The sequence below is a fragment of the Chiloscyllium plagiosum genome, unplaced genomic scaffold (genome assembly GCF_037043375.1).
Source record: "Chiloscyllium plagiosum isolate Xiang-an unplaced genomic scaffold, Cpla_swu_hap1 HiC_scaffold_8, whole genome shotgun sequence".
NCBI lineage: Eukaryota > Metazoa > Chordata > Chondrichthyes > Orectolobiformes > Hemiscylliidae > Chiloscyllium > Chiloscyllium plagiosum.
The window spans coordinates 109,260,403-109,280,169 of record NW_028270146.1 but is presented as its reverse complement, the minus strand read 5'-3'; the positions used below and the strand labels follow the sequence as shown (position 1 = coordinate 109,280,169).

Below are 19,767 nucleotides of genomic sequence, written 5' to 3'. Positions count from 1 at the left end.
TTATCTGTTGATTCTCTTTGGTGCGAAAGTGAAGATACATTCTGTCAACTCATGCACTGGTGCAAGATCCCTGGAAGTTCCCCAGAAACAAACGTTACATTCAAACTGTTCTGCACTGTTTACGATTGGTATGTTCTAATCAAATTTAATTTTAAAATGTCTTAAATTTACATTTCCAATTGGTGCAATGTGGCAGTTTAAAACTGACATGAATTTTGTAAGAATGTCCAATCAGGGGAATCAAGAACACCAAGTCAAAACTTGTGCCCTACCCTTGACATAAAATGGACATTGTCAGATTTTGTCACAGAGGGATTTAGGATGGATAAGGTACTTGGCGGAATCCTGCAATGAGTGAGCCTTACTCTGTCTCTGATCCAGGGTGTATCTGAGCAGAGAACATTAACTGCACAAGACACTCGTCCGAGATCAGTTAATAATCCACTTTAACTACACAGATGCAATGTAAGTCAGAGTGAGAAACAACTGATTCAGTATTTAACTCACAACGGGAGGAAAAAAAAACTTTATTACTTTTGTTGAATTATTAAATGCAACTTTGAGATTTTTATTGACATGAATTAACAGGGTCCATCATTGCAAGTGAACTGTTTACGAAACTCGGTTTACCGCTGGATTTATCGACTGTTCTGTTGATGATCTTCAATGGAATCGCTTCATGTCCCACCACACAGGAATAAGAAGCACCGCTGGCCCATTCCTCCGCTGTAATGGATAACAGGCTGTAGATGAAGAAGGAGGTGTTGTCGCTCTCCGCCATCACCTCAGTGTTCTTGTAGTTACTGGGATTCACCGGCTTGTCATTGTTTGTCCACTTGACGAAGATCTCTCGGGGGGAGAAACTTCTCACGAAACAGGTCAGGGAGAGAAACCTCTGAGCGGAGATTTCTTCTGTTGGTGGCAGGAGGACCGACACTGATGGTTCCAGCGGATTAATCACTGCAGAATATTGGAGACAAATATAAATCAACCAAAACATCCTGAACAAATATCACAATTTCACTAAATATTAAGATAAGCCATTTTTAATTTGGGATTTATTCAGTTTCGTTTTCTAAAGGAGCAGCATGGTTCAGTCTGCTCCTTTAGAAAACATTCTGTTCAGTAAAAAGAATAAAGTTTAATGTGAAAGTTGCCTCCATGTTTCCAGCCCACAACAAGGGCATTCTGTCCAACTGTCATTGCTGATGGTGACGTCACAACCCAGGCTTCTTCCCACCTTATCTGACTTAATCAGAATACAATTTCCTTTGGTCCATCTTTTTTTGAATCAGCTACTTAGCTATCCTGCCTTCAGATACATCATTAATGCCCCCAATGGTGTTTGTTCATTCCCAATCAAAGCCTGCCATTGATGTAACTGGATCTGGATGACACATGGGATGCTTTGTGTTTTAATCTCACCGCTCACCTTTCTCCTTGTGGATGGAGTCTCTCAGCGGAGTCGGCAGATTCTGATGGTACACCACACATTCAAAAGTAACGCCACTCAGCCAGGCTTCAGTAGAAATGTCTAATTTGCTGATCACGCTGTCGGGATTCTGTCCAGGCTGGTCAGCAATCTCTGATTTCAGAGGCTTCTTTTCTTGTTTCCAGGTCACGTTGACTCCAGAAGGAAGATTGGACACAACGCAGGTTAACGTCACCATCGCCTCCAGTAAGACTTGTTCTACTGGCGGTGGGAGGATTTTAACGGTGTTAGGGTGGCACTCGGTATCTTCTATGAAACAAAAATCAAAGTCAATGAAAAATGCCTTTTTATGATACAAACACCCAATCTTCAGATTACTTCTTCACAGGGTGAAGACACCACCTTCAAAATTCCAGCTCCAACCATTGCTGAAACGATGCTTACTATTGTTGATGTATTTTGATCTGTGAAAGCATTTGTGATTACCTATAACATACCCTGTGTAATTATTCCGAAAGAACACTGGCTTTGTAACAAGTGAAACCTGTGAAAAAAGTAAAATCATCGAAGATACCATCATGTAACCCATGGAATTATCTTTCTTTCGGAGTTTGTCTCTCACTTAAGACCATCTATTGATACTTGTGACAAGAGTAATCTGAATATAATGAGTTCATTTCCATGTTCATAACCCTTAGGTGCAAGTGCTGCTGGTTTCGTTGTCTGCCAAATCACATCCCAAATTTTGGACAAATTATAAGAAATAATAATTATTCTCTTTGCAGAGTTCTAAAGTGTTACAGGAGCGGTGAACAGCCATGGAAATTCTGTTCATCATATTTAACGTGATCAAAAATACTTTGCGTTATTGGTGTGATGTCATTCTCTAATTTATGTCATTGTTCCTCGTGAGCTGATTTGGAGTAGATCTGAAAACAAGACATTGAGTACAGCATTGGATATCGAGAAGGACACCCATCTCCTTAAGTCTTTCCCTCCATTCAGTTAGTTCATAACTGGTCTATACTTTCACTTTATTTACCAAGCTGCATTTTTTAATTTCTTCATAGAGCAGGGGAGACAAAAAAAACAAAAGCATCTTAAATTAATCTACAAACGCGATGGAAATGTGCACTAATTTTATAGACATCCCCTACTCACTGTGTAAACATCGCCAACCCAAACCAGGCTAAATCAGCCTGTCTCGTTCATTCATCCCTATTGTAGCATTCTTACCAGAATTTATTCTCTTGCCGCATCCTACATAATTACAGAGAGCATCTTAAAGAAGCTCAGTGAGATCACATTTATCCCAGTTCATCAAATGTGATAGCCACTTGGTCTGTGGTCTGATCCCATAAATGAAGTTAAAGAGCTCAGTACCAGATAAAAATCGATGTCGTACAATGTCCAAGGCCAACAGGTCATTGCTGAGCAGGGAATGAAGCATTGAACGCATTTTGATTTATTTTCAAGTAAGGGTCACTGCATATTTTAACCACGTCATTTTGAGACCCTAACATCATAAGATAGAGGATCAGAATAAGGCTGTTCGGCCAATCCAGAGTTGAGATCAGAATGATGCTGGAAAAGCACAGCAGGTCAGGCAGCATCGGACGAGCAGGAAAATTGACGTTTCGGGCTAAAGCCATTCTCCTGCCTTCTCCCCGGACGAAACAAGAGCCGATCTATCTCTGGCTTGAGTACACACAATGGCCTGGCCTCCACAGCCCTCTGCAGCAACATGTTCCACAGACTCATCACCCTCTGGCTGAAGGAATTCCTCCCCATCTCAGTTCTAAACGGTGCCCCTTTGACCCTGAGACTGTGCCCTTGGGTCCTAGTCTCGCCTATCAGTCAAAACATCTATTCCGTGTTCACTCGACCTCAGTCTCTCAGTATTTTCTATGTTTCAATCAGATATCTATCTAATATCCCCCTCCACCCCCAAACTTATCCTTGAAGCGACTACCAGGCAAGGATTCAGCACTCTGAATGCCTCTCCAAGCATGGTCAGGCAACAAACTATTTAACAAAGCTCACTGTCTATATATCTATCTTCAACAGAGAGGAAACATGCTTTTCTGACTTGCCAGAAGGTTGAATTATGAGCAATGCTAATGTAACACTCATATTGAAATGAGATACGTGGCATGTTGGGAAACGAGAAGCTGTACCGTGCTGTTCACTATGCCTGATAAATTCGTGTGTTTGATTCACATCAGAGTTCAGAGTGATTTGTAGCTCTCAGTCTGTGTCTCTTACCCTGGAGTGCGGTGATGTTTTTACTTTGAATGTTCTCTCCATGAGTGACCTGGCAGGTATAGACCGCGCTGTTGAACCATTCACCATAAGGGACCATCAGCCGACTCGTCACCGAGAAGTTCCCGTTTGCCTCACACACGGGAGACGTGAAGAAGCCAGAATCCAAGGGTCGGCCATTTTTCAACCAACTCACGGAGATCGACTTCGGATGGAAATCGATGATTGAACAGACGACGGTTGCAAACTTGCTGCTTGCGATTTCTTCACTGGAGCTCACAGTTAGGAGAAGGGTTGGTTGGAGAGGATCTGTACCTTTAGGAAACACATCACATAAATTATCTGACGAATTTCATAACAAATACAATCAGTTCTCATATATCAAGGTTTCTTGTGGTTAATGGATACAAGAATCATAATTGTGCAGAGTGCTGGAGAAGCTGGGATCCACACAGAAAGATGAGCAGGACAATGTGAAAGTCTAAAATTATAGGACGCAGCAAGGGAGTCAAGGAGGCATAGAAACTATAGGCCGGTAACATCAGAAGGGAGATAGCAACGTTGGATTGTATTCATTTTAATGACAGAGTCTGATGAACAAGGCAGATGAATTACCGGTAAAAATGAGGAAGTGATCCGGTTGCTATCACGGAGACATATTGACAGCCGGGCAGGAGTGGCTATTCAATATTCCAGGATTTAGTGCCTTCAGGCGAGACAGGGAAAGATGGAAAAGGATGGGGGCGGGGGTGTGCGGTACAGAATGTTGCTTCTGTCGCAATTCTGACAAGAGTATTTTAGGCTGCAAAGAGAAATGAAATCATGAATACCTCCTTGAACAAAGGCAAATGGACAGTACTTCAAAACCAAAATACAGCAAAAATAACTACTGGGAGAGCACGATAGACCTTACTATAGGTCCAAAAGACCAAGTGCAAATACATGGGCAAATTTCAGAGACGTGGAAATTAAATAGGGGAATGAGAAAAGAGGTTTTGAACTTCCTCAGCATAGGCTTGGATATTCACTTTGTCAAAAATTTAGAGAGAACACAATTCTGAAAATTCCCCCAGGAGAATATTTTAACAAAGTATGTGTTAATACAGAGAATTTGAATCCAGACCTTGCAAGAGAGGTGTGAACCTGAACTTAACTTTAGGGAGTGAAGTCGACCCAGTGGGTAAAACACCAATGGTGGAGCACTTTGCAGACAGTGATCATAAATCAGTTGGATTTCAGATTGTACTGCAAAGGAATAGAAATTGGCCCAAAGTTCTGAAAAGGGGAAGGACAATTTTAGTAAGATCAGGTAATGACTTGACCAGAGTGTACTGGAAGCTGACACTTATTGGTAAATCCGAGTCAGAGCAAGTGTGACACATTTAAGAAAGAGATAGGAAAATCACAGGGAGGTCATTTCCCAGGAAGCCACTGCGTGGGACCAAGAATGCAGCGGGCTCTGGACACCAAAGGGCATGGAGGGGGAGATAAAGAGAAACAAGGGAGGCTTCCGGTCTATACTGAAATCTCAAAACAATAGAAATTAGTATGGAGTACAAGGGGGAGTTTGAAAGACAAAGGAATTAGAAGAGCAAAAGGGACCATGAGAAAATAATAGCAGTCAAAATAAAGGAAAATATTTTTAAAAGTTACAGGCTCATTCATAATAAAAGAATTATTCGGGAAACAGTAATGCCCATTAAGTGTTATTATTGGAGTGGAGCCGGAGGATTAGGTTGTGTTCAAAACGAATGTGTTGTGTCAGTGTTCACTAGTAAGAGGGACAGTATGGGGACCGAAATCATGGAGGGGTGTTGTGGTGTAGTTTTCAGAAATTAGGACACATGATGTGATGTTCTGTGTTGTCTTGCTGAATGAAAAGTGGTTATATTTCCAGGGCAGATGAAAAGTATACCAAGCGGTTGAGCGATGCAAAGGATGAAATAGTTGGGTTGCTGACAATAATTTAGAATTCCTGTCTGGCCACAGCAGTTGTGCCAAGTGAGTGTAGATCAGCCAACGTTGCACTGTTATGCAGGCCGAAGGAAGGGATAAATAATGAAAACACAGATCTGTCAAGCTAGTCTCAGTGGTAGGGAAACTATTGAGAAGTGAAATTAGTCTTCATTTGGAAGATAAATCTACAATTTTCAGCATGGTTTTATTGAGAGGAAGTCATGTGTGAGTTTTCAAGCAGTTTTCAGAGAGATAACTCGATGTTCAGATGATAGCAATAATCAGAGCCAATGGGATCCGAGTTAATTTGACAGATTGGATCTAGAACTGGCTGAGTGGTGGGAGCAGGGGATAATAGTCATCGGGTGTCTGCGTGACTGGAAATCTATGTCTCCTGGTGTTCTGTAGGGATTGGTGTTGATTTCCTTGCTATTTCTCTTACATACCAATGATTGAGACTCAAATTTAGGAGGATGAACCAGTGAATTCACAGATGAAATGAAAACTGTCATGTTGGTAAGTCATGAGCATAATGGCTTTAGAATGCAGGAGAATATAAAAGGGTTGGTTGTTTGTGAAGAGAAGTTGCAAATGGAAATTATTCTGGATAAATGTAAGGTGATGTAATTCGGCAGACGAATCTGTGAGATATGACATTTTGAATGGTGGAACCCTGGAAAGGACTAAGGATCTTTGGTGTACGTACCCAAAGATCCCCTATAGTACTGTGTCGTCTGGATAAAGAGGCTAAGAAGGTGGGAGGATATTTGCTTTTATTATCCGAGACATTGTCAATGAAGATTAGGGAGATGATACTGGAACTTATTAGAACACTGGTTAGGCCATACTGAAGCGTTCTGTGCATGTAATCGAAGGAATGTGATTACACTGAAGGCAGTATTGATGAGATTTGCCAGGATCTTGCCTGGGTTGGAGGGTTTTAGTTATGAAACTAGATTAGATAGACAGAGGTTTTCCTTGGAGCAGAGGAGAATTAGGGAGAAGATGATCATGATGTCTAGAATTATTTTAGTCATAGACAGCGAGAGATCAATGCCTCAGGGGCACAGGGTGAAGGTAAGACCTGGAGCTTCCAAGTGGATCTCAGGGAAAACAAAATCAAACAGAGGGTGGTGTTAGCCTGGAGCTCAGCACCTATAAGTCATGTAGAAACTGAGCCACTCATAATAAGTATGAAGTTTTGAGATGCATCCTTGCAAAGGCAAGTCACATGAGACTGGAATAGTTAGGTGGCTGTTATTGATAGGCATGAACTGGATGGATCAAAGGGCCTTTTTTCCTGTGCTGTATAAGGTGATTCTGTGAAAATGGTTATTAATAATGCCTTATTCATATTAATCCCAGATGCTCTGTTTATCTCAGTTCCCACAACACGTACCTGGACATGGCATTTCTTTGCTCTTGTGTGACCCGCTGTGTTGAACCTCACAGGAGATTTTGCTGGGGCAACCTACTGCTGACTCGGGCAGGGTTAACTGGCTGCTCAGGGTGTAAGTTCCCTTCTTGTTTCTCACTGATAGGTAAGTCTTCAATCCAGTCGTGATTAGCTCCCCTCCTTTCTTCCAGGTTACCTTGGTGACGTCAGGGGAATAGTCCATCGCCAAACAACCAAAGATCGCAGAACCGGTGTTGTGCTCCTGACAGGAGGAGACCAGGCCATAAAGCGTGGGGGGAGAGGGTGTCTCTACAATAGAATGACCAATTGAGCATGTTAGTTTCTGTTCATTTGACCTTATCACTTACTCAAATGTATCCTCAGCTGTAAACGTTTGCCAGTATGCTCCCGCTGAGTCTACAGCATAACTAGGGTTTATTTTTGGTTCCTACCAGTTGCTGATCATGATCATTGGTTCCCTATTTAGAAACATGCCCTCGACCTTGACCATTGCCATATAATTTAGGAAGAAGAACATCCTGATCCCACCCCAGTAACTGTTTGAAGATCTCACCAACTGACACTTTCACTGGATTGCTGTGAAGAGCAGAGAAGTTTCACAAAATACAAACCAAGGAAATGCAGATTCATCGAAATTCTACAGTGTGTGCAAACAGGCCATTTGGCCCAACAAGTCCACACCCACCCTCTGAAAAGTAACGCTTCGAGACCCATTCCCCTCCCCTATTATGCTACAGGGAGAAAGTGAGGTCTGCAGACGCTGGAGATCAAAGCTGAAACTTTATTGCTGGAACAGCACAGCAGGTCAGGCAGCATCTAGGGAACAGAAGATTCGACGTTTCGGGCACATGCCCTTCTTCAGGAATGAGCAGAGAGTGTTCAGCAGGAGAAGATAAAAGGTAGGGAGGAGGGACTTGGAGGAGGGGCGTTGGAAATGTGATAGGTGGAAAGAGGTCAAGGTGAAGGTGATAGGTCGGAGTAGGGTGGAGGCGGAGAGGTCAAGAAGAAGACTGCAGGTCAGGAAGGCGGTGCCGGGCTGGAGGGATTCCTCCAGCCCGGCACCGCCTTCCTGACCTGCAGTCTTCTTCTTGACCTCTCCGCCTCCACCCTACTCCGACCTATCACCTTCACCTTGACCTCTTTCCACCTATCACATTTCCAACGCCCCTCCTCCAAGTCCCTCCTCCCTACCTTTTATCTTCTCCTGCTGAACACTCTCTGCTCATTCCTGAAGAAGGGCATGTGCCCGAAACGTCGAATCTTCTGTTCCCTAGATGCTGCCTGACCTGCTGTGCTGTTCCAGCAATAAAGTTTCAGCTATTATGCTACAGTTAACTCTGACTAATGCAGCTAACCTCCCAATCACTGAACACAACATTTGCAATTCCCCCAGCTTGCACATCTTTGGACTGTGGGAGGAAACGCACACAGACATGGGGAGAAAGTGCCAACTCCACACAGAGAGTCACCCGAGGCTGGAATGGAACCTGAGTCCCTGGCACTGTGAGGCAGCAGCACTAACCACGGAACCAGCGTGCTGCCCCACTAAGTACCGTGCTGCTGGAAATACCCAACACCTGGCAGTACCCCCGGAGAGAAACCAGAGTGAATCATAGAACATAGAATATTACAGTGCAATACAAGCCCTTCGGCCCTCGATGTTGCGCTGCCCTGTCATACTAACCTGAAGCCCATCCCACCTACACTATTCCATGTACGTCCATATGCCTGCCAATGGCGACTTAAATGTACTGAAACTTGGCGAATCTCCTACCATTGCAGGCAAAGCATTCCATACCCTTACTACGCAATGAGTAAAGAAACTACCTCTGACATCTATCTTATACCTATCTCCCCTCACTTTAAAGTTGTGTCCCCTCGTGTTTGCCTTCCCCATACTTGGAAATCAGGTCCAGTGAGCCTTCCTCACTTATCAATGCAAGGCAGAATGTTCTCTCTGGGAGGGAGGTCACTGCAGCAGCAGCACAGGCAGGAGCTGAACACTGGGACGGGGAGGATGGCTGTCACGGCTGAACTCATGCCAATTGTCTGGAAGTTGAAACATCTAATTTACAATTATCTGAATTCTGGAGGCCTCTGAAAAATGGAGGACCATTAAGTTTCAGAGACTTTGGAGTATTACAGCTGAGTATTTATGTAATTATGATTTGAGAAATGAACAAGTAATGTTAAACTTTAATAAATATCAACCTGGTACACAGTTCACCACCAAACCTCATCTTTCAGACTAACCACTGCACTTATTCTGTCTAGACCTAAATTTCCACTCACATTGAGAAACCCTACCCTGCTATATACCCATTCATGCCCGGAACACACAACCCCTATCACACGAAACACATCCAAGGCAATCCATATCGGGAGTGTAGCTGAGCAGAGAGATCTCGGTGTCCATGTACATAGATCTCTAAAAGTTGCCAGCCAGTTTGATAGAGTTGTTTAGAAGGCATACTTTGTGTTGGCTTTCATCGATAGAGGGACTGAGTTTCAGAACCACGAGGTTAGGCTGCAGCTGTACAAAACTCTGGTGTGGCCGCACTTGGAGTATTGTGTACTGTTCTGGTCACCACATTATAGAAAGAATGTGGAAGCTTTGGAAGAGTTCAGTGGAGCTTTACCAGGATGTAGTTTGGTATGGCGGGAAGGTTTAATGAGGAAAAGATGAGGGTCTTCAGGCTGTTTTTGTTTGAGAGAAGAAGGTTGAGAGGTGACTTAATTGAGACATAAAAGAAAAACAGAGGGTGGACAGTGAAAGTCTTTTTCCTTGAATAGTGATGGTTAGCAGGAGAGGACATAGATGACAAATGTCAGAGGTTGTTTCTTTACTCAGAGAGTAATAGGGCCATGGAACGCACTGCCTGCAACAATAGTACACTCACCAACTTTAAGGGCATTTAAAAGATCATTGGATAAACATATGGATGAAAATGGACTGGTGTAGGATAGATAGGCTTCAGATTGGTTCCAGAGGTCAGCGCAACATCGAGGGCTGAAGGGCCTGTACTGCACTGTAATGTTCTATGTTCTATATTCCAGATGGACATATGATCTCAATTCCTTTCAGTCATTTACACTCTTGCCACCCTGCACCTGGCCCATGGTGAATCTGGCCCTGACAGGACCTGGCACCATCATTTTCACAACCTCGGGCAAAAGTCCACTACCCAAGACATGACCTCAGTCCTTGATCACTGACCTCTCATCTTACCCAAGTGAACCTGTGCACATTGCATCCTAGCTCCTTTCGCATCTGTGCTTTACAACCCACCATTTTGCCAGACTCCGAGCTTTGCATTTTGACAACACGTCCACCTGTCACTTCATTACAGTGACCTTCCACCCCCGAAACATCCTGGCACTCTGCCCACCTCTACACTAACCAGCCTGGCATCCTTCCCACCTCTCCATAAACCAACCTGGCAAAGACAGACCTCCTGCATTTCAGCTCAAACTGCCCCTCACCTACCAAGCACAATTCGAACAAATTATCCTGTGACCATTACCATTTACCTTGATGCCACCTTGCCAGACAGAGTGCATGCAAGCCTACCCATCAGCCAGCCAACTCCTCACAGCCTACCAGCCCAAACTCTCCCACATGCCCAATCTAGCCCCTCACTTGCTCACCACCTTCCAACTTTGAGCCTACTCCACCATAAAGTGAGTGAGTCATAAAGTCATACAGCACAGAAACAGTTTCTTTGGTCCAGCTCATCCATGCTGACCAGAGTTCCCAAATGAAACTAATTCCATTTGCCTGCCTTTGGCCTATATCCATCCAGACCCATCCAGTTCCTGTAGCTGTTCAAATGCCTTCTAAATGTTGGACCTATCTCTGCATTTACCACTTCCTCTGGCAGTTGATTCCAATGCTTTGGACAGTTACAACATGAAGCCCTAACTCCTGCACTCAGTGCTCTGACCAATGAAGATACATGTGCCAAACACCTTCAACACACTAGGTACTTGAGACAACGCTTTCAAGAATCTATGAGTCTGAACCCTCAGGGTCCTCAGTGTTCAACATCACTACCCAGTGCCCTAACATTAACTCTGTAAGACTCTAGGAGTCTGGAACCTCAGGGCCCTATGTATTACATCACTATCCAGTGGCCTACCATTAACTCTGTAAGTTGTGACCTGATTTGTCTTATCAAAAAGCAACACGTCGTATTCATTTAAATTAAATTCCATCTGCCACTCCTCAGCCAATTGGCCCAGCTGATCAAGATCTCATTGCACGTTCAGATAACTTTCACTGCCAATTATACCACCAATGTTGGCGTTACGTGCAAACTTACAAACCATGTCCATTCAATGTTTTCATGGCTTTCAACCAATATTGTTTCCCTTTCTCCCACATATCCGTAGCATTTTTTAAGGATTGAAGGAATCTATCTCCTTATTGAAATCATTTCATATTTTGTCAATTTCTGTGGTGGAGAATTCCAAATGTTCACCATTCTTTTGCTGAACAGTAAACAATCAGGTTCAATGTTATCGGTGTGTTGGGAAGACTGGTGAGCAGCAAGATTAATGATCATCCCATGAATGGAATAGCCTTCTAGAGGGGCCGAGGTGCCTTCTTCAGCTTCCATTTTGCATGCGGACATGTCCCTTCGGCAGCATGTTTCAAAATTGTGGTCCTTAAGGATAAGGGCCATATGCATGTAAATGCTTCACCTGAAAGCTTTCCTCCAAATCAGACTTCAACTTGACTCGCAACTATTTCCCTGCCTGTTTCCTCTTCCTCAATCACAGGCATGGGACTCACTTCCTAACAGCGCTGTGAATGTGCTAATACCACACAAACTTCAGCAATTCAAATAGACTGATGATAATTGGTTTCTCAAGGCGATATAACAAGTCTGACACTTCCACACCTGTCTAGAGATGCAAACAACCGCTGGAAGAATTGAAAATTATTTGAGGCACTTGTGTGTCTACACAAGATGACATGGTTTCCTTTTGTGTGATTTGACTGTGTTTTCACTGAATGAACGGAGCTATTTCTTAATCATATAATAGGAATGAAGCTTCCCTCATTTTTAGCAAGGCAATCACACATTATATTTCTTTATTCCAGGGAAGTATAGTGTTAAATTAAAGAAATATGATGATTGGGATGTTTCAATTGGAAATTGTCAGAGATTTAAAGTTTACTTTCATGAGCAATTAATTCCAGCCTCATTGTGTCACAGTACTCACAGGAATGTCTTTCAGAAATGGTGTCTCCCTTTGTTACGGGCAGTGGAATCAGTAAATCTGGGATAATTTTTGCTTGTTAATCAAAGGTGTTAAAGAGTTTTAGCCAAAGGGAGACCTGTGGATTTAGCTCACAGATGCACCATGATCTAAGTAAGTGGTGGAACAGCTTGAGGGGCTGAGTGCCCTTCTCTTCCTCCTACCTTCCTATCATTGTGTCATTCATTAAGCTAGCACTGGCGGTGAACACTTTTTATTAAAATATTTCGATAAATTAATTGTTTCACACATGCTTTAAAAAAAACTTCTGTTGATTATTTGGGACGGGATCATTGACATTCTCTATTTGAGTGATCAAAATAACTTCCACCCACTTACAGCAGCCACTGCACTCTGGAGTGTGTTGTTACTTCATAATATTTTCTTGTGAAACTACAGCTCGAGATCAGGGCGCTCAAATTCAATGATTCTCTGATATTTAATATCTCTGAACATTCGCAATTTGTTCAAATGCATCTTTTCTCTGAAGAACGTGTTTAATCGAACAGAACCTTTTTCAATGAAACAACAAACTTTAAATGCTAGAAAACCAAAATAAAATACAGCAATTTCTGAAGAAACTCAGTAGATCTAGCAGCTCCTGTGGAGAGATTGCAAGGTTAACCTTTCGCACACAGAGACCCCCTCTTCACCAAATTGTTTTCATGTTTTTGGCACAAGAGCTCAACCTGTTAAGATAAACAGTGATTACGTTGGCTTGACTCCTGTTGGAAAATGAATTCTTAGCAGAGGTACTGGATGGTCTGAGATAGCAATTGAAGACCAGTTGAAAAGCTATTGCCATCTGCAGCAAGTGTTGGATTCAGCGGAACTCCCACCGTTCTGAACAATCAAATTTAGCTACAGCACTGGTTTAATAAAAAGTAAAACAGCCTAAGCATAATCTCATCAAATATGCTTTGAAAATGATTCATTCTGGATTAGTTATAAATGATATTGTTAGAACAGCAAGACAAAAGCTGGGATTTCTTTGAGCACTTACTCCATTAACCCCATCTAGTGATGCCCAAAAGCTTGTGAGCAAATATTGATCTGGAAAAAGCTGCTAAACACCAAAATTCTGTTTAATATCTAAGAGACACAAGTCAGGACAGCGATTGAATAGATTTCACTGGCCTCTGTGAGTGGAATTCCAACAAACACCCAAACATTTCAATCTGCTTTCTTGCACTGAAGTAACCTGATAAGAGAGAGATGGTGTTACATACCTCTCTAACAGGTTGTCAGTGAACACAGGCCACCTGGCACAGAATCAGGGACCCTACTACAACATCACAACAGACCTGAACACAATGAGCTTGACACTATCACGGAGAACACAGCCCACCTGTTTTGACAGTACATAAACCATGTTAGTTATTATCACCTTCCAACAACCAGGGATTGTTCCAGAATGTTTGTACAATGAAAGTAACATTTCAACATTTATCCAAGAATGCTTTGACAGCAGCTCCAAATTGTTCAAACTCTATGGGAACTACAGAGGAATAAATCTAGGAATTGCATTGCCATCAATTCACTGTCACTGGATTCCAACCTAGAATTCCCTTCCTCTTTCCCCTGTGAATGTTGCTGCACCAGACGGTCTACTTAGTTTGGAAAAGATTAAAATGTTTTGAAGTGTAATATGACCATTGCCAGTGACATTAAAAGCTGATAATAGGTTTTCAAATAATAAGATGCAAAAAAATTCTGATTCTACATTGTGCCACGAAACATGTCCTGCATAACTGAGGCACAAAGAAAATATACAGCATATTTCCCTCTGCCTCGCTCAATCAAATAACTCTTGTTGCCAACAACCAATTTCAAAACTCTTGCTGTCTGCCTTTTGTTCCTGAAACGTACATTCTGATTGGAACAACTTAGTCAGGGCTCTCAATTCTGAGGCACCTAATCGAATATTGTATTTCTGGCAGATAAAGCTCAAGATAAAATTGAACTGCCTGAGATTCGGGTATCCGAACTGGACAATTTACAAATGGTCAGGACTGTTGACAAGTTAGTCGGAGATAGCACTGAAACAAACTGCACAACAGACTTAATCCTAGAGGATACATTGCTCAACTCCTCACGTCAAATATATTCACTGTAATTGAACATTCATCAGAGGAACTAACCAATGGATTAATGTGAACGAGAATGTGTTCACAATGAACATAAATAACCACTGAGTTAATAAACTTAATAAGTCATTGTATTTAACAAAATTATTGAGGTGGGAAATATCGCCAATTAAAGCCCAGATCCGGAGGAAATGGATTATTCTCTAAATTATTTTTACATATTCTTAAAACGTTCCTTGAACTGTGGAGATTTTGCATGCACTGCATAAAGTCCAGTGTGGAAAGCATTTCTGTTGAAGGAATTAGGGCAAGGTCATTTTCTTTGTTAACTGCTTTTAATGAACGAAAATGTTTAAAAAGGTATGAATTGAAAACATGCTTCTGTCTGGAGTTGCCCACTTTAGCGGTTGTCTAAGTAAATGTGGGCACTGCTGCCTCACAGATCCAGGTACCTAGGCTCGGTTCCAGCTTCGGGTGACTGCCAAGTGGAGTTTACACAATGTCCCCTGTGTCTGTGTGGGTTTCCTCCCACAATCCAAAGATGTGCATGAAGGGGAAATGGTCAAGCTATATCGTCCATAGTGTTAGGTGCATTAGTCAGGGGTAAATAAAGGGAAGGGGAATGGGTCTGGGTGGGTTACTCTTCAGAGGGTCGGTGTGGACTTGTTGGGCCAAATGGCCCGATACATACTGCAGGAAATCTAATCTAAATGATTGACACACTTAACTAATGTGAGCAATTCCTTCCGATCGCTACTTTGCAATAAATCGGTCAAGTATATTAATTAAAATAAATATTAATCTATTTTCAGTGTCTGAATAAACAATGTGCTCTGTTATCCTCTAGTTCGTCTTCTGCAAATTTGTGAACTCTGCATCCGTCTGAACACATCGATGTAAAATGAATTCTCTGCGTTTGCAGCAAGCACTCCCATGGTTTTAAGAGTAGGGTTCCTACAGTATAGAAACAGGCCATTTGGCCCAACAATTCCACACTGACCCTCTGAACAGTAAGAAGCCCAGCCAGACCCATTCCCCCTAATTTATATTTACCCCTGATTAATGCACCCTAACCTACACATCCCTGAACACTATGGCTGTGCTAAGTTGCACAAATCACCTGACTTGCCCATCTTTTGGACTGTGGTAGGAAATCAGATCGCCCGAAGGAAACCCACGCAGACACAGGGAGAATGTACTAACTCCACACAGGCAGTCACCCGAGGGTGGAATCGAATTTGGGACCGAATGTGAGGCAGCAGTGCCAACCACTGAGACACCATGCTGCTCTGCGAGTTCATGAGTGGATTATTTTAATTAATTCAAAATTTGGCCTTGGTCACATAATTCACAAAAGCAGTTGTTTCCGAAAGAATGACTCCTCAGTTGATATTTTGTTGTAAAATGGAACTATTTATTTAAAATGCACAGATTGGGAACAATCTAAAGCACTGTGCAGATTAAATAATTCAGTTAATGTTTTATTTTTATTCTGTAAATCCAGTTTAATCAGGGACATAACAATTAATTAATTCAAGTTGCGTGTGAAACTGATCAAAGCAGTGAAACTGACCTGTTCTTCATAGAATTGAGCAGACTTTCCAAATGGTCTTTGCCAATGATCTTTTCCAGCCAGAAAAATATGTATGTAGTGTACAGCGGAATTGAAAGGTGTTTCTTGATCAATTATAACACAGTCATGGTATTTTTGCTCAAGAGCAAGAACTATTCGAACATTAGACTTTTGAAATTCTATTTATATTTCTCTATAACATGTAAACTGTTTAAAGACAGACCTTGTGACTGAACTAGATAGTTGAGTTCTGAATTTGGATTGTAAAGCATGGATTAGATTAATCCTTAATTATTTATTTTAAGTAAAAATGGCGCCCGAAGGTATCTGTTTTCCCTTCATTTCTAAAACCTTTGCGATTTGCCTTTCACTTAATAATAGGCTTTATGAAATTTCAACTTGCACGCTGAATGCATTGAATGAGGAACCAGGAACGGTTCACTGTCACCAACCGTGTTAACATTGCAAAAACAATGTAGAAACCAGAAACGGTTTCCCAAATATAACACATTTAATGTTACCCAAGCACAGTCCCCCCTCAACAGATCAATGATCACCAGATCACAACACGGTGTGTTTGCAGCAGAACTAGCTCTGCAAACATTTTCAACAGAACCAAGAACATGATGTAACCTCACAAAAAAAAACAAATTGAGGTCTAACAAAGCTGCTCAGAATCCAGCAAACTAATGATTAAATTGAATAGAAATAACAAGTCATAACAGCAACTTTGTTTGTGAGGGGACTTAACACTTAAAGCTGTAACGTTTCTGGCAACAGTTCAATTTATTTCCAACCTGCACACCCTTCTTGATCGTGACAATCCTGTGCAGCGCACAGTAGAGTGGTTGAAGGCATATATTGATTAATCACTTCATGGTCAAAACAAAATTACTGAATGGACAAATATTACCACATTATAATTTTAAGTTAGTATCAATTACATAATATGATCAATTCTGTAGTTTCAGATTTTAGTCCCAAACTTTATTTTGAATGAGGCTACTCAAAACAAAATTCAGTTAGCTTACAATTAGAACTGAGTTTTTTTTTAAAAAAGTCAATGCATTAAAAACTCGTTTTTTTTTCATTTCTCACACTTCCGGGTTTCTGCCTTAAGTTGTTTTTCAGACCGTTACAAATGGATGTAATGTTTTCAATCAAGCAGAGAAAAATGTGTCAAAAAAGTTTAACAAATGCAGAAATGATTCATGAAAAACAAAAGAACTTCACAAATATTGGTCATGAAAAGGTATCCAGAGAGACAATCTCCTCACCAGAAAGAAAACACCAGTTACAGAAAGCATGAAAATGCAGATCAATTTCACAAACTGAATAAGAATCCAATCAACTCAATTCAACAGAATCAAGGAAAATAAAATCAGAATCCAATCAACTCAGAACAACAGATTTGAATGAAACATAATCAGAATCCAAACAATTCAATTCAACAGAATCAAATAAAACAATTTCAAAAAACCAATCAACACAATTCACCAAAGTAAAAACAAAGTCAGAATCTAATCAACACAGTTCAAACCGAATCAACTTAAACAAAGCCAAAATCCAATCAACTCAATTCAACAGAATCAAGTAAAACAAACTCAGAATCTAATCAACAGAATGCAATATAGCACCGGAAGAAAATTTTATGACACTTTCTAACCTGCTTGTCATCAACAAAATTATCAAAATAAATGTGAAAATAGAATCATGGTAAGAACATATAGTAAAGAAATGAATAATGATATTTTAGCATATTTTAATCATGTTTGGTAATATCTCGAACATCTTTGAATTCTTAGCGTTTGTTATTGATAATAAAACTCACAGTCAGGGTGTCACTAACATTAAACATTATTTATAGCTGACTGATTAAGAGACATTAGGTGGTTCAAGTAACCCAGCCACACAGAATGCCCATCTGATCAAAACAAAGAGATACACGAAGCAACTGGCTCCATCATCCCCATTGTAACTATTTGCTGAGCCTTAACTGAAGTCTATAATCAGTCTGAACAAAAATTAATCCAAACCAAACCAAACTCAGCACAGAATCTGAGTTTCATTTAATTCAGAAATTAGTCACATGAATAGAAAGTTTTTAAAAAGTCAGAAAGAAAGTTCAAGGGTCTTACCTGAAGTCACAGTCACCATGGTCCCTTGGCCCCAGTATTGGTTATAGTATCTTGCACAGTAATAGATGGCGGTGTCTTCGATCTTCAGGTTCCCCATGTCCAACGCGAAAATGTTGTTTGAATTGTCTTTGGACGCAGTAAATCGACCCTTGATGGCTGGTGCATAGTTACTGCTGGATGAACTATAGTAGCGAACCAGCCACTCCAGACCCTGTCCGGGAACCTGTCGGACCCAGTACATGTAGCTGCCGCTAAGATCGAACCCGCTGGTTTTACAGGTCAGTTTCAGGCTGCCTGCGGGACGGCCAGTCTCTGCCTCTGGCTGGGTCAAAACAATCTCCGACTGGACACCTTTAAAAAAGAAAACAAATAAACCGTGAGCATTAATGCTGATGACATGATGGCTGAGTGTTTTACATTCCTGCGGTCGACTAACATTGAGACAGAAACAACGAGAGACATGAACAAAAAACCCTCACATGGTAAGAAAATCAGTAACAGACTGAGAAAAATTGTCGACACAGTCATTCTGATAAATTGTGGGAAACGGTTCTGCTAAGATCTTTCTAAACAGAGCCGACCCAGGAGTGTTGAATTACAGTCCAGTGCCAAAGGTTTATATGGCCTTCGGAAGGGGCAGACTTACTGCTTCCGCATGTTGGTTTCCTGCTGGAGGCTGAGACTGGATCCTGGTATCAGCTTGCACAGCCCGAACACATGGGATCATGTATTTACATGAGGTTTTGCTTAAACACGGACACATACACATCTTGGGATATTTCTTTTGCTGAATAGCTTCTTTGGAAGTAAATTTGAGTAGCTTCAGGTCTGTTTCACATGATAGTTGCATGTATTTTGTTTAAAAAAAAACAAATTCAACTGGAAGTTAGCTCCCTTTATTTCTACATTCATTCACAAGCAGATAAAACTAAAATGAAAGTTCAAACATATTACCAGCCAATAAAACAGTTGAGTTTTTCTTCCCTGGATACTGCAAGTCTCTGTCGCACTCAAAATAACATGTAATTCATATGAAACATTTCAAAATTCAATTTAGGCAACTGAGCGTGTCCAAAGTGATTATATTTAGAATATTCAATTAGAAGTTAACTCCCTTTAATCCTACATTCCACCACAAGCAGATAAAGCTAAAAAGAACTTCAATAATATTATTAGCCAACAAAATGAATGACTTTATTTTTGCTGTCACTCAAAGTCTCTCTCATATGACAAAATAACATATCATTTCTAATCTGCGTTTCTAAATTCAGTTTCGGCAACCTAATATGGAGCATGTCTAAAGTGATTATGTTCAGAATGTGAGTGTATGTCACTAAACAGTTTGGACCCGGAGATTAGGCGCACCTCCTTACATTGCAGAATGTCTCTCCCTGCATTTTTTTTTTCAAATTGCTCCGACACTAAAATGCACAGTAAAGGAAAGCTGTGTGCCTGAGAAACAAAACGTGAGTCCGCAGTGATACATAACACCTAGGTAAACTTTTGAAAGAGCATCTAATGAACTAGAACAAGACAGTCCATAAGTTTTTTTTTTAAATCCTCAACGTCTAAACCATTGCATGTAACAATCTGGGGACACCAGGAGTGTTTCGTTAAATTAGAGAGTATTACAGTAA

The 19,767-nt window shown here is 41.2% G+C and overlaps 1 gene segment (V, D, J or C); it reads right to left on the bottom strand.

Moving 5' to 3' along the window:
- Positions 1-490: 490 nt before the first annotated feature.
- On the bottom strand, positions 491-18,707 carry LOC122545357 (Ig heavy chain C region-like). The segment is given in 6 exon segments: positions 491-960; positions 1,433-1,741; positions 3,698-4,009; positions 7,050-7,355; positions 18,131-18,481; positions 18,610-18,707. Coding segments are annotated over 6 exon segments (1,719 nt in total).
- Positions 18,708-19,767: the final 1,060 nt, after the last annotated feature.